This window comes from Lupinus angustifolius, unplaced genomic scaffold, assembly GCF_001865875.1.
Source record: "Lupinus angustifolius cultivar Tanjil unplaced genomic scaffold, LupAngTanjil_v1.0 Scaffold_120_10, whole genome shotgun sequence".
Taxonomy (NCBI): Eukaryota; Viridiplantae; Streptophyta; class Magnoliopsida; order Fabales; family Fabaceae; genus Lupinus; species Lupinus angustifolius.
In genome coordinates this window covers 1-16,372 of record NW_017725021.1, presented here as the reverse complement: position 1 = coordinate 16,372, position 16,372 = coordinate 1, and the positions used below count along the sequence as shown (strand labels likewise).

Here is a 16,372-nt window from a genome sequence, read left to right as displayed (position 1 = left end):
CTGCAAGAGTACTAGAAGTAGCATTCGGTGGACAAGAAGGTGAACCAGTATAAAATTTCTTGTGTATTCTATTCTCTCTTATTTCTTTGATTTTACTTATTAATTTTCTGCATATATTTTCCGCTGCACTTTAACTCTCGATTTTGTAGAAAAATTGACCATTATTTTTAGTCAACTAATTCACCCCCTCTTAGTTGTAATCTAAGTCTTACAATTGGTATCAGAGCTATTTTTGAGTAAGATATTCTCAAATTTGATCCTATATCCAAGATGGCCTCAACATCATTTCTATGAGAAGGTTCCAACATCAACCGCCCTGCAAGCTTTGTTGGAGAGTGCTATGATTTCTGGAAAATCAGAATGAGAATCTTCATAGAATCTCAAGACTTGGATATATGGAATGCAATTGAAGAAGGACCATATGAACCCTTCACTGTTGTGAACAGTATAAGGGAAGTAAAGCCCAAATCTTCATGGAATGATGAAGATAAGAAGAAAGTGCAATATGATCTCAAGGCAAAGAACATCCTCACTTCAGCACTTGGCATTGATGAGTTCTTTAGAGTATCAAACTAAAAATCTACAAAAGAAATGTGGGATACTCTAGAGACTAGACATGAAGGAACAGATGAGGTAAAAAGATCTAGACTCAACACTCTTTCTCAAGAATACGAAATGTTTTGTATGAAACTAGGAGAGAAGATTCTGGATCTTCAAAATAGATTTACTCATCTAACAAATCACCTTCTTACTCTTGGTAAGGTCCTATTAAATAGTGACTTGAACTTGAAAGTTCTAAGATCACTCCCCAGAACATGGCAACCCAAGGTAACAACCATTTATGAAAAGAAAAGTTTATCGAAAATGTCTTTGGTTGCATTGTTTAAAAAATTGTAGGAACACGAACTAGAACTCAACCAACTTGACCAACATGAAGTGTAGGAGAAGAAAAAGAAGAATATCTCTCTCAAGGCTAGAGTGGAAAAAAATGAATCATCGGAAGATGAATCTAATAAGGAAGACATGGAAGACATCAGTCTTTTTGTGACATGAAGAACAAATGTGTTAGAACTAGACAAACAAGGAAACTAACCAAGAATAATGACGCCTTCACTTCCAACCAAAATTTCATATGCTTTTAATGTGGCAAGGCTGGTGACATGAAGATGGATTATCCTAATCTAAAGAAGAATTCTTTCAAAGGGAAGAATGAAACAAAGAATGGACGAAAAGCCTACATTGCTTGGAAGGACAACGATATCAGTTCCACCTTTGAACCTGAAAATGAGGAACAAGTACATCTCTCTTTAATGGCATCTCATCATTCTAATGATGAAGAGGTAAACGACACTCAACTATATTCTTTTGAATTACAATCTGCTTTCAATGATTTGCATGATGAATATGTCAAACTTACTAAAATGTTTCTAAAACAAAAATCTAAGTTAGATGCACTTAGAAACAAACCATCATCTTCATGTCAAAACTGTATTACTCTTGAAAATAAAGTTTCAACATTGAGCCTTGAACTTAATAAAATGAACAAGAGTAATAAAAGTTTGGAAAAGATCATAAGTGATAAAAAACACTCGACATACCGAAGAGGTCTTGGCTATTCAAAAAGCCATGTTTCTAAGAAAAAAATTGTCCCAACTAAGATAAAATTTGAAAAACAAGATATTCATGTTTTTAAAAATAGTAAAAATAAATCTAGGATACATGATCATCAACCTACATGTACATATTGCAAGAACCTTGGACATACACCAAATACGTGTAAAATTAGAAAATGTGGTGTACCCCTAGGTCATTTTAAATGGGTTGAGAAAGGGACTAACTAGGACCCAAAGAATATTGGGTACCTAATAAAACTTAAATTGTTTTGTAGGTAAATTTGAGAGTCGCCTGCAACTTATGGTACTTGGATAGCGGGTGCTCAAAACACATGACGGGCGATAGAAAGAAGTTCTCTGTCCTCACTCCAAGAGACAAAGGATATGTCACTTATGGTGATAACAACAAGGGAACAATTCTTGGAGTTGGTAGAATCGACAAACCACCCCCAACAACTATAGAAGGTGTACTATATGTTGAAGGACTCAAGCACAACCTTCTGACCATAAGTCAATTATGTGACAAAGACTTTCATATGGCATTCTACCCAGATAAGTGCATCATTGAAAATAAGCACTCTCAAAACTCTAAACTTGTTGGTAAAAGGATAAAAAATATATATATGATTGACATAGATTCATCTTTACCAATAACATGTTTAGTTGCAAATGATAATCATGATGCGTGGTTGTGGCATAGAAGAATTGCTCATATACATATGAACCATTTGAATAAACTTATTAAGAAAGACTTAGTTGTTGGTTTACCTAAAATGAAATTTGTTAAAGACAAACTATGTAGTATTTGTGAAATGGGTAAACACACAAAAACTTCTTTTAAACCTAAGCATATGGTTTATTCCGATAGACCATTGAAGTTACTACATATAGACTTGTTTGGCCCTTCAAGGACAAAAAATTATGGTGGAATGGAGTTGCACAAATCTTGCTCTTGACAGAGGTTTGTTGAGAATGTCAGCACACTATTCCTTGGTGGATATGTGAGAGACTTAAAGTATGCCTAGTTGCGCGAGTTGTTGAACATAGTCGTAATCAAGTGTAATGTGTTTCATACATGAGTGAAACACTGGATTTGAGCGTAGATAGGTTGCACCTTTGTTATCACAAAACAATGTAGATGTTCGAGTGGAAACTCCAAGTCCACTTAGTAGGTTCATCAACCACATGATTTCTGCAGTTGTAGTTGCAATAGAGCGATATTCAACCTTCGTAGAAGATTGTGCCACTATTCTATGTCTCTTGGACAACCATGAAACATGATTGCCCCCAACATAGATAACAAATACAAAAGTTGATGTTTTGTCTTCAAGATTGCCCCCCCCCCATCAACATCATTGTATGCATGTAGATATAGAGATGTTGGTTTCTTGAGTGTCAAGCCAAAGTTAAATGTGAGCTTGAGATATCTCATAATTCTTTTAAGTTGTTGAAGATGAATTTGAGTTGGTAGATGCATGAATTGAGACAACTTTTTGATGGCAAATGACAAGTCAGGTCTTATGAAAGGTAAGTATTGCATAGCCCCTAGTATACTTAGAAATGACTTGCCATCTATAGCAGTAGAGCCATCCTATAACTTAAGAGGAGTGGAGGCACACAATAGAGTGCTTGTAGGCATGGCTCCAAACATGTTGAACTTGTCCAAAAGATCACAGATGTAGTCATGTTTAGTGAGTATGAGACATTCCCTTGATGTTATAAGTTCAATGCTTAGAAAATAATTGGGAAAACCAATGTATTTAAGGGAAAATCTGAAAGATAATTCAGCCACGAACTATTGTAGAAATGCAGCTTTGTTGCTAGTGAGTAAAAGATCATCAACATACACCAAAAGGAAAGCTTGCACACCATCTTTATTGTAAGTGAATAAGGAACTACCACTAATACTGGTTTGAAATCTAGATTTCAGAACAAAATTCTTGAGGGAATCATGCCAAGCACAAGGTGTTTTCCTTAAGCCATAGATTGGTTTCTTCAATTTGCAAGCATGAGTAAGGAATTCATTATGGACAAAACCTGGTGGTTATTGCATGTAGACATCTTCGGCTAGAGTGCCTTGTAAGAAAGCATTACTGAAATCAAGTTGGTGCATAGACCAGCCACGACTAAGAGCAATTGCAAGAACTACCTTGATTGTTTGAGGCTTGACAATTGGTGAGAATGTTTCTTCAAAATCAAATCCACATGTTTGAGTAAAACATTTTGCCACCAGTCTAGTCTTATATCTAGAAATATTGCCATCAGGATTTCTTTTTTATTCTGAATAACCATTTACAACCAACTAGATTGTGAGCCACTTCCCTTGGTTCTAGAGTCCAGGTACTGTAACGCCCCAAAAATTACTCCAACAACATTGCCCAAAATGGGTAATTTTTTTATGTAATATAAAATTCATTTTTTTACATTCGATTCCTTTTCAGGACATCATGTTAAGTAACATAAATTTCAAAAAAAATAACAATCGTTACCTAATGGTAACCAAAAGAAACTCAACAAATCGTGGAATAATTCTTCATTGAAATAACGGAAAATGTTAGTATAAAAAACAAGGCAGAAAAAAATCTTTGTCTAAACTGAAAACATACAAAATAGGCTGATTCATTCAGCACATCAAAAGTATCCTACACAGATACCCTCCTCAAAAGCAAAATAGAAATGGAAATGTCTGCTAGTGACTAGCTCTAGTGTTCACGGGTGCGCTAGAACACTCGCATGGGTCCTCCTCCGTCTCAGAATCGGAGGAGAGGCCTACCACCTCAATGGAGTCCTTTATACATATTAATTACACACAGTCCTCCTCTTCGGCTCCCAGCTCCTCCTCTTCAGCCTCCATCTCCTCTTTCGGGTCATTGGACGAACCTTGCGACCTACTCCCCCCTCTCGTATATGCCTGAAGATCAGGCATCGTCTGTCGAACAGCTCTCCTCCATGGTGAGGAACTGAGCACGTCATCTCAACTCTGTCTCATAGTAGAGGACCCTGCAGTAGTGAGTCCGTGGGGAATCACAGACTGAATGGATGGTGCAGCAAGTGTTGGTCTCCGAGCAGGTAAACTGAAAGAAGCTTCCAAGTCTGCATGATGTGAGGGGAAGCGCATCGTAGAGCCATCACAAACCATCTCCAGCTCTAAGGCACAAGGACCTGTTTAAGTGTATCGGTGTTTGTCACTGATCCATGTCCCCCTCGGTCATCGAGAATCAGTAGCTCTAACTCCTCGCAGTATGGTCCATCTGAACGAGAACGCGAACCGGAGACAAGCATAAAGAAAAGGGAGTAAGACATATACTGAATATTATTCATTGAGGGCGTGGAATTATACATAATATCACATCCAGATAGACACACATAATATAAATTCATTGAGGGCGTGGAATTACACAGAATATCACATCCAGATAGACACACATAATATACACAATATATTTCGCATACATAAATGTAAATGATGAATGATACTATATCTCCACCATGCGAATAAATATCCATGAACTCAATGTATGAATGATATGTTTATTTCATTCATCCTTACACAAATATCCTCCCATAACAAGCCGATTTGAACGCATCAAAAATATTCATCGCAAGGATATTGGATCGATCTGTTCCGAAGAACTGTCCATTTCAGGACGGTGTCATATCAAACACTTTATGGGCACCCCTCTTATTGATCCTGATTGCAAAGAGGGGTTGTCAGAGATTGTCTAGTTTGCGCTATGAGAACATTCCAATCCAACAGAATACCTCATCCAGGAATACAAGGGACTTGTCTCACCTAGACTCGCCCTCAAGACTTTGCTGACGAATAACCGCCATCGTCATCCCTCTCAACATCGCGGGGCTCGTTCGTCTCCCGTAAATTTCCTCTCCACTACTTTGTTATTCACAATGAGTATGAGCACTAACTAAGGTTAGTTGATTAAATCTTTTAATCATTATTTTACATGATTAGTCCAACCTAAGACATCTTCCAAAGGAATACATCTTGTGGGACCCGATCTTACGTCATTATGTAATAGAGGAATAATATTCTTACCACTACTAACCATCGCTGAACTACCCTGGACAGCCACATGGCCAAGATTCTTACGGTTAGATGACCTCGTTGTGTGGTATCATGTAATCCTTTTTAGGCATCGTCTTACTCACGACGTCATCGTCGGAATCCTTGCCCAAATAAGGCGCAAGAACAAAGGTAATTGTATAAGTTTGTTGATTTGGGTATCGGGCTCCTCGCTCGAGCCCTGATCTCTCCCAATTGTTAAATATACTTCTCACCCAAGTTAGGGTTATTGTCTAAGCAATCAACCAATCAAAATCAATCAAAAAAATCGTATGTCTCTCGCCTAAGCGAGAGACTTTCGCTCAAGCGACGATTTAATCAAAACAGACTCAATCCTCTACCTAGTTCTCGCCCAAGCAATAGCCTATCGCTCAAGCGAAAAATCCACCAAAACTAATCAAAATCACCCTCTAGGTCTCGCGCGGGCGAGATACAGTCGCTCGGGTGCCCAGAACTACCCAGAACAGGCGAAACGCTTTCCTGGCCCTCATCCAGGCGAGAACCACTCGCTCAAACGAGGTTGGGTCGCCTAGACGAGGGTACTCCAGTTGCCAGGACTACTTCCTCGCCCTTTTATGCCACCGGTTCGAAAATCTTTGCTATTTTTTATTCCAACGCGTTTTAGTTTCTCGAGTGGTGTTCCTTTATTGATAACTACCATAATACTTGATATTTTAATCTATTCTAAGGCATACAACTTAAGAAATCATTTGTACTTAATCTAGGCATGCAAACATTTGATTAAGTGCGGGTTTCTAAAAAACACAAATATAACTCCCAACTTTTGAGGTAGTTTGGGAGAAGCGGGTGTCATATTCGGACACCAATATGTCATGATGTATTCTCCCTCACCTTAGGTTGTAGAGCAGTTGATCTCCTTTAAGTGAATGGGTAGGTTGTCCGACTTTGAACCCTTTGAAACTAAACACAAAAATAAATCAGTGATTTGCGAGTTAAATCTTTTACCTGATAACTCTAAGGTAAAGACATCATTTTAATCTATTTTAAGAATTCCAACACTTTCATCCATCCGGTCCAAGATTCATATTCTTGAACCATCCTTTGTCCTCGAAAGTCTTGTTCACGCTTTCCATCGTGTTCATGGTCATTTCAACACCTTCTTTACAAGTGTTGATCTCATACTTAAAACAACATTTTAAAACAAGATATCTTTTATTAGTCTTACCAGTTTAAAGTAAGTTAACTAAGGTAGATTCAATAAGGGTTCATGATCCTTTCAACACCTCTAAACATAGCCGCAAAGGTTAATAGGTGTTTGTTTCATAGTCATGAACAACAATGAACCAAATTTTCAACAAAACTCATCCAATTTATAAATGGCAAACTACATACTTTCTATCTTGTCCAAGGCTATAGTTTCTCAAGCCGGAAACAAGTGAAAAGATTCCACTTTTACATGGTTCAGAACTTCTTAAAGGTTCCTTTGACTTCATAATCATCCCCTTTCATTAAAATCAACAAAATGCATATTTTTAAACACTAAAACAACCCCATGAACAACAAGATTTCATGATTTCAAAACAACGATTTTCTAAGTTCAAGAAAACCCATTTTTCGAGTTCTTGAGTATAACAAGAATTAGGAGGATTATTAGAAAATTTAAGCAGTTGAAAATATTCATAACATGCATATAAACATCATACTAAAATATCATAAACACCTAATGGTTAGATTCTAAGAGATGGAGAAATAAAAAGTGAAGAATTACCTTGGAGTTCTTAGAGATTCAAAGTGAAGAAGAGTGAAAAAGCCAAGGGTTTTTCTCTAAGTTAGAGGGGGGCTCTTTAAAGAAAATAAATCTGATTTGGGAAGGGGAAACCAAAGGTTTTTCAAAGAGTGAATTGTGAAATGGGTAGATGAGGGGTTTAAGGGATTTTGTGTATGAGATGAGTATTTTTGCTTGGTTGACAAGCACGCTTCACTCATGAAAGTGATGTGACCTCTTCGGTGAAAAATTCGCGATTAAATCATGTCCGGGTATTGTTGGCTAATACTCGGATAGATATTAAAAATCTTATGATTTCGGCTTACGGTTAGAACTTCGAAACACATAATTCAGAGTGAACAATATTTAGAAATGCGTCGTGGAAAAACTTGATGTCTATCTTGACTCTAAATAATATTTCGAATCCATTGGTGCAATCAGAAGTTGATTCCGAGCGACGAAACTCAAAAACACGTTATTGGGCTGAATTCGAGCGAATTTGGGGCCAACAACAGCTCAAAAACTTTCCATCACAGAAAATTACGAATATTTACCACAAAATAGGAATTCACAAAAAACGACTAACACTCAACTACGGTTTAGCCTAAATCATTACCGATTAATTTATAAAATTAATTCTTGTTAAAATAAATAATTAATAAAACATACATAAAAAATTCACGGTGTTACAAGTATCATTCTTTAACAAAGCATCAAATTCCTCTGAGCAGGCTTGTATCTAATGAGGAATTTTAAGGGCTTGAATTACAATGGTTGGTTTGAGATTTTCAGGAAGATTATTCTAGGTGGTTGTTAGTATTCTCTCATATTTGAAAATGTAGTGTTGAGACCTAATGATCATAGGATGACTTCTAGTATGATTGGTGAGAATTGATGTATGTCATGGACCAGAAGATGTAGAACATGATTATGGCTCAGCTGAATTTGTAGGTGGTGAAGGATCAGAGGCTTCTTTAGGATCCATTGCTGATGGTGAAGGGACATGAGGCTACATAGAGGAGGAGGTTGCCAAAGATGGTGCATTGGTGACATGAATCATTGTATGGAGGGTGGAGTCTAGAAGATGAAGAGTGGATGATGTAATGTGTTTATTAAGATCATGATTGGGTAAGAGGCCAAGGCATAGATAAGCATGTTGGGAATGAGAGTAACCAAGAAAGATGTAGGTAAGAGATCTTAGTTGGAGTTTATTATGAGTGTAAGGCATGATCCATGGAAAACATAAACAACCAAAAGAATACAATTTATTTTAATCATGTGCTTTTTGGAATGTGGTTTCAAAGGGTGATTTCATGCTTATGATTGGAGTTGGCATTCTATTGATTAAATATGTTGTTGTTTGAAAAGTATGTGACCAGAATTTGGCTGGTAAATTGGCATAATGCAGTAATGCTCTACCTATTTCCACAATGTGTATGTGTCTTTTTTTTGCTATACCATTTTCTTCAGGGGTATAAGGAGGAGAGGTTAAGTGAGTAATACCATGTGTGGCTAAAAATATTTTATGTTTTATAAATTCTCCTCCATTATCAGAAAAGAGAGTTACAATAGGTAAATTAAAAAAAACTTCTCAACAATTAACTTGAATTGGATAACTATTGTGAACATATCTGATTTATTTTTCATTTGATAAAACCATACATATTTGGAATAATGATCAACAAATATCAAATAACAAGCAAAGCCATCTAAAGACCTAACAGGAGCTGGTCCCCAAACATCAAAATAAACGAGTTTCAATGGTTTAGTACTTGTGAGGTGATGATTAGAGAAAGATAGTTTGTGACTCTTAGCACAATGACAAGAACTACATTCATGTGAAGAGGGAAACTTTATTGGAAGTTGATAACAGTCTGCTAGATGTTTATTTATTTTGGACGAAGAGTGAACAAGTTTGTGATGCCATGTGGAAACAAATTGAAGACTAGTAGTAAGTGCTTGAAGAGAAGATTTGATGATGGTAGATGGAATATGGTAGAGGTCCTTGCACCAGAGACTGACCTGACTTCACATCCTTGACAACAAAGTAATGAGAGAAGAATTCAACACAACTAATTATTAGTATGACATTATTTAGAAACTAACAATAGATTAGATTGGATATTAGGAACACACAAGACTTGATTTAGATAGAGTGGTTTAGTGTTGGTAGGGATAGATGATTAACCAATGTGAGTAATTTTCAAACATGTGTCATCACCAACCATGACTTGGTCAGACCGTGGATAAGAGTTAGCCAAGGTCATATGCTGAATGTCCTGTGTTATATGATGAGATGCTCCAGTATCCAGAATTCCGCTAGATTTCCACACAACAGGCTGATGGTATGCCATGTTAACTGAAGGTCTTGGTCCAAATTTCTTAGAATAACCATGAATCTTGTAGAACTTTCTAGAAACATGACCAGGTTTCTCATAGTATTGACATACCACTTGTTTGTTAGAATTTGGAGTATGGGAGAATTATTTTTTCATAAGGTTATGATCAATAGTGTGGCTGACCTTTGTTGCGTAGGGCTGCATTGGTTATTGCAACCAGTGGTTCAGAATTGTAATTGGTGTCACGAGATAGGATTGACACAAAATCCATAAGTTTCTTGTGAAGTTCAGCCTAGCTTATAGGTGTTTCCCTACTTTAAAGGACATCAGAGATTTCTTTATAGTCACTACTCAGTCCATTTAAGGTGTGAATTGCCATATAAGTATTGTCAATAGGATGATCAATGATAGACAGTACATCTGCAATAGTTTTAATTCCTTGGAGGTAAGCAGCCATATGTTGTGTGCCTTTGGTGACAGATGTGATACATTTTTTGAGAGCCATGATGCAGACACGTGATCGACTAGAATACATGATTTTGAGGATGTCCTAGGCTTGTTTGGCAGTTTTAACAATGCCAAGATGAGTGACTATTGTTGCAGTCATAGAGGAAACAATTGCATGCAAGATCAGTTGATCTTGACGAACCCAAAGGGTGAATGCCGGATTTATAGTGATAGCATGTGGCTCCAAATATTTTGAGGGACAGGATATGCTACCATCTATATGACCCATAATATAATATCTTGTTAAAGGTGATAGGAATTGAAGACGCTGGAGAGGGTAATTGTCACCATCAAGTTTGATATACAATTGAGAGCCAAATTGAGAGCAATTTAGCTTGTCCATGAAGCTGGAAGGATTGGTCAGGGGAACATGGTTAGTTTCTAAGATGGAGGAGCTCATTGTGAGAGCAAACAGGATCAGAGAGGGGGGGGGATTATGGTTAAGCTATAACAACTTTTGTTAACATTAAAGAATTCTATATTCAATGCTTTGATCCAAGAGTCTACAACAAATTAAATAAAGTACAAGATGAGATTTGAAAGTATAGCTAAAATCTATAAACCAGGAGAAAATATAACAAGTATTCAAATGGAGTTTATCTATGCTTAGCCTAGTTTATTTATGTTGTTGTAGCATAAGAACAATGACTTGGTCTCTAAATTATCTATTAAGTCAACTATGCTTTTTAATATCAAATATGTTTTACAATCATACAAATCAACTATATTTTTTTAACCTATATCCTTATTTATTATCTATTCCTTTTTTACATCCTATTTGTTTCTATCTTTGTAAATTGTAAGAGGTATATGAAAATTAAATCGTAATATATGAAAATAAAATACATAAATTTAAACATGGAATATATGAAATTAATGAAGTATAAAATTATCATTAGTATATATATATATATATTTATATATATATTAATATAAATAGCTATTTGAGAATGTCAAACATTTTTTGCTACTGGATATAAATTGGTTTTTCTACTTAGTACATCTTTAATAGGATGGGAATATTATTAGTGATACCAAAAAAAATGTTACCTTTCTTTTACACGAAGAAGATGACTGCAACTACTTTTTTTAATTTTGATTTTTTACATTTATTTGTATTTTTATGAATAATAGGCACGCCAATAGAATTTGGATCCTAATTTCTCTATTTGTCATACCTAGAACCTAAATTTCAAATGCATTCAGCTTTCAAAATTTTATTCATCTATTTTATAGGATAGTAAACGAAAGTAGTAGTTAAATGTTATAATTTTATCTTATAATATTTTTTATTAAGAATTCATATTTTAATTTTATATCATATTCTTGTTAAGTAACTAAAAATCTATCATCATTATTATTAATATTAATATACAATAGTCTTTTATATGCACCACATTACACCGTCTCGGTAGAGTGTTTTTATATCACTTTTGTTTTATTATAAACTTTATAAACAAGCGATACTATTATATATTGATCAACAGTGGCGGACTTTACGAGGGCAGGTGGGCTGCCCCTACATTTTTGTTTCATTTGTTTTAAAAAAAATTATTTATCTTTTTTTAATATATATTTTTACCATATTTCTTCTAAATATTACTTATAATATTTTTATTTTATTTGAGTTCATATTGATGTTGCACCTAAGAAAATATTGTAAAACATAAATTGTCTTTGTCAAACTTTTGCATCAAAAGTCCTAATATTCTATGTGTTTTTATAAAACATTTAATATTTATGATGTTAGGTTCAACATTTTATTATTGATGTTGTTAGTAATTCATGTTTGAAAACTATCAATCATCTCTGAATAAAGTGCAACTTTGATGATATAGTAAAAGTGAAGGCATATAATTTGTTTGATCAAGTTAATTTGTTTTATCTTAACTATCATAATTTAACTACTGCAGGAAGACAATTTTCAACAACGAATACGACAAATAAATTTACATAGTAAATAGAAGATGAATTTCTTGTAGATAATATTATGATTTATTGAAATATAAATAGCTGAAATTTTTACTCTTAATTCGATCATAGATGAATTGAAGTCTTTAACTAAGAGGGACACTCTAAATGAATATATTTTTTTTTATGTTTTTAATTATTATTATTTAGAATTATTATGTTAGTTTGAAACTTTGAAATAATTATTTATATTTTTTGTTATTCAATGAATCTTAATTACAAATTACAATTAAATATTATTGTCCCTCCTAAACTCTAGGTCAAGATAGCCATTGTTAATGATCATTTTCCTATTATATATAACTCCCAAATCATTTCCCTAATCCCTTAAGAGAAAGTAACTCACCGATCAAATTTTGTGATGTTCCCACTAAATCTGTATAACAAAGAGAAACAAAATCCCTTCCAAATCCAATTGTAATTAAATTGTAGTTATGAGTATTTTTTTTTTTAAAATATTTTATGTTTAATAAGACTCCTGTAATATTTATTACGTTAAATTTATAACAATTTTTACACCATTGAATAAGATAATGTTTGATACCATAATTTGAATTGATATCAAAATTCCACCTAAAAATGAAAGTAGATCTATATTTTTATAATGGCTTATTCAATATTTGGAAGTCAAATTTGACTCAAGTTAAGTAAAGAAGCTTATTTAATAGTATAAAACTATAAATTATTTAATACTTTTTTAACAGAAAGTATCCAATATACTTTGTTTGAAGCATTTTTATTCAATACCTTTTAACATAAAAGTATTCAAAATACTTTGTTTAATTGGAAGCATTTTCCAAACCCTAAACTAAACAGTGATTCAAGGGAGCACATTTTCCTTGAGTGAATCATGTTCTAAGAATCCATAATTACATCAACCCCAGAGAGAGAAACCCCAAAACAAAACAAAGAGTGAGACCATATATAACAATGTATATTAAAAAAAATATATGTAAATTAAAAATAATTAATTATTGTTTTGATCAATTATAGATGGAGTGACACACATTTTGTGTACATAAAATGTTATTGCTTAGAAGTGAGTGAATTCAGCATAGAACTCAGTAGCCAGAAGTAGCCCAAAGCCGTTGGTTATAATCATCAATCATATCATCAGGTACAAATGGGGTCCTACAAAGAGGACAACTCGTCTGATCATGATCAATCCAACGGTCCACACAACCCTGATGGAAAATGTGCTTGCAGTTCCTCAAACACCGGATCTCATCCTCATCGGAAAACTGGTACAGGCACACCGCGCATCCACTCTCCGCCGCCGCCACTGCGGCGCTACTGGAATCGAGGTCGGAGAAACGAATAGCAGGAAGAAGTTCACGGATGAGGAGGGCGGAGAAGGATGGTTTCCTTGTATCGGAGATTTGAAGGTTGTTGTTGTTGTGGTTGGGTTCGGGCCATACGACGTCGGTTTCATGGAATTCGGAGATTCCGAGGTAGTGGAAGAGGTTGGATACGAGGTTTCGGAGGAAGCCGAGGAAGGTGAGGGTTTTTAAGAAGAGGCCTGGGATTAAAAACTCCGTGTAACCCACCGGAAAACCCATATTCGGGAAATTTACAAAGGTTAGAAATGCTTTGTTTGTTTAGAGAGAAAGGTGGTAGAGAGAGAGAGTGCGTGAGAATCTTCGTTTGAGAGAGTGAGGGTGGTATATATATATAGTGACTTGAAAAAAAGATTACGTGTCCAAAAATAGGAATGACAACGGGGTGGGGCGGGTCGGAGTCTGGTTTGCACATACCCAAATTTGAACTCGAAATTCAAAACCCGAACTCAAACTCAACGGGGTTGAAAATAAAAATATCATCCCCGAACCCGTCGGGTTTCAGGTAACTCGAACCCGGAAAAAACCCAAAAATGACAAAGTATTAAGGAAAATATCATATTATTTTCGTGTAATTTTTCTCTAATATTTCTATTTTCTCTTGTATTATTTCATTTCTTTTATGTTTGAACATCCAATAGTATGTAAAGTAAAATTAGAAATTAAAAACAATTGACAAATGATAGAAATTTCAATTTTAAATTGAATTATCTTACTTTGGGGCGGGTTCGGGTTAGGGTCTTTGCTATACCAAACCCGAACCCAAAATTTAAACTCAGGTAAAACCCGAACTCAATCACATCAGGTTTTCCCCATTAAATTCAGGTTCAGTTCGGGCAACTACTCACGTGTTCATTTTTTATTGTCATCTCTATCCAAAAATAATGTTTTGGTATTTCTAATCAACCAAATTGCATCAGTTAAATATAGAAATACTATTTTATGTTTTTATAAATTTTTATTTTTAATAAAATGTTAATTTTTAATTGGATAGACACAAAATATCTTATTTGGCGGAATGATGATGATGAGACTGTCACGTGGGAAGTGATGAAGTACCAATTGATCGAGGGAATGCTTCATACATAATTTACATGGTTCACGATATTTTTTTATGATAAAGGTACTCGCTTAAATTTTTTTGCCAAGAAACTAATTTTATTTTTGGAATATATGACTGTCTTTTTTAATAAGTGTTGTATTAAAAAATTTGAATCTTTCACATCTTAATTATATACAGAATTAAAACAATCAATTTTTGATAAAGAATTTAGGAAATTTATATAGTTCACGTTTGCACACATGAAAACGTTTCTCTATATATTATATTTAGAATTTAGGATTTAAGAATACATCTATAAATGAAGTAGTTTTTTGAATACGTAAAAAAATATTGTTTCCCATCAAATAATTTATAATTTATTTTGTCTAATTATTAAACTTTATTAGAACAATATTTATTGAAAGGACAATGAAAGCAAATGAAATATATTAAATGAAATGAAATTAATCTGAAAAAAGTTGGACATTCAAAGATAATCCTACTGTATATATTTGTAAAGGTGTGGGTAGTAGTGGGTTCCTTATCATCGTCACCTGTCTGATAATGTAATTAATTATGGTCCTAGATTTATAATTGATTTTTATAGTAGCAGACGATGATTATGAAAAACGTATTCTCTAAAGTATTTTATATCCAAATAATGCAAATGACTTTTATCAAGATGTTTCTCTTGTTCGTATGCTGACAAATAATTAAGAATTGTATATTTTATGACAATCATGCATGTTCTAATTTAAAGTCGCGTTTTGCTATATCTTGGATTTTGTTGTTTACTTCAGCTACTATTTTTTTTCTTCTTCTTGAAATAGTATCAAAATAATGGAAATTTTTATATCATACTTCTTATCACAATATTTATTTAATTTTACATCTAAAATCGTTAACTCGGACCAGTCAATGGTTTGATCAGAGCACTGAGTCAATAAGTCACTGGTTAGATCAATGAGTTGGATCGGTTGGCTTAGTTTATATTAAAAATTCTAAAAAAAATCATAATATTAGCTAACATTATTTAATAACTCTATATTTCAAATTTGAAAATATTAACTAATTAAAAAACAATAAAGAATATTTTACTACTGTAAAATATCACAAACAAATTTAAAACGTCATCAAACAACATATTGGCAAGGAAAGTTCATATAGGTTTAAAATTTAACAAATAACAAATATAATTACAAACAAGTTAAAAGTTTTTTCATATTAAAACGATGTTGTTTTGATTGTTTTTTAAAAAATGTATTCTTTAATTGACTCAGATAGTTCAATCAGTTTGATCATTCGAGTCGTCAATTTTAGGCTTAAATCGTTTGAGTCGAATGGAGTCAATCTGATTTTAATATAAAATCGATTAGATGAGAGAATTGGACTAGTCAAATGTCAAGTTCATGGTTGAAAAAGTGAGACTGGGATGAGTTATATAACATTGTTTAACAGTTTATTATCTATTATCATTTAAAAAAAAAAATCTTTTTTATAAATAATTATACAATAGATAAATAATTAAAAGAGAAAAAAAACGTGTTATAATTTCAACGCTTAGGTGATTGTGCCAACCATTTTTTTTATATTACAACAACTAGCAGTGTACCCGTGCAATTGCACGGGTCGCTTCTTTGTTTATGCATAATGCAAATATAATATACATATATTTTATAATATCAATAAATCATGTATTGAAACATTATATTTCTCATTTATATAGATGCAATATTAACATTGATTTTTAAGTGTA

The 16,372-nt window shown here is 33.8% G+C and overlaps 1 protein-coding gene across 1 annotated transcript; it reads right to left on the bottom strand.

The window, feature by feature from the left end:
* Positions 1-12,971: 12,971 nt before the first annotated feature.
* On the bottom strand, positions 12,972-13,889 carry LOC109339901 (E3 ubiquitin-protein ligase RHA1B-like). The gene has a single exon (XM_019577430.1). It carries the CDS (start codon positions 13,794-13,796, stop codon positions 13,299-13,301), a length of 498 nt encoding a protein of 165 aa, XP_019432975.1. The 5' UTR covers positions 13,797-13,889; the 3' UTR covers positions 12,972-13,298.
* Between the last annotated feature and the right edge of the window lie 2,483 nt (positions 13,890-16,372).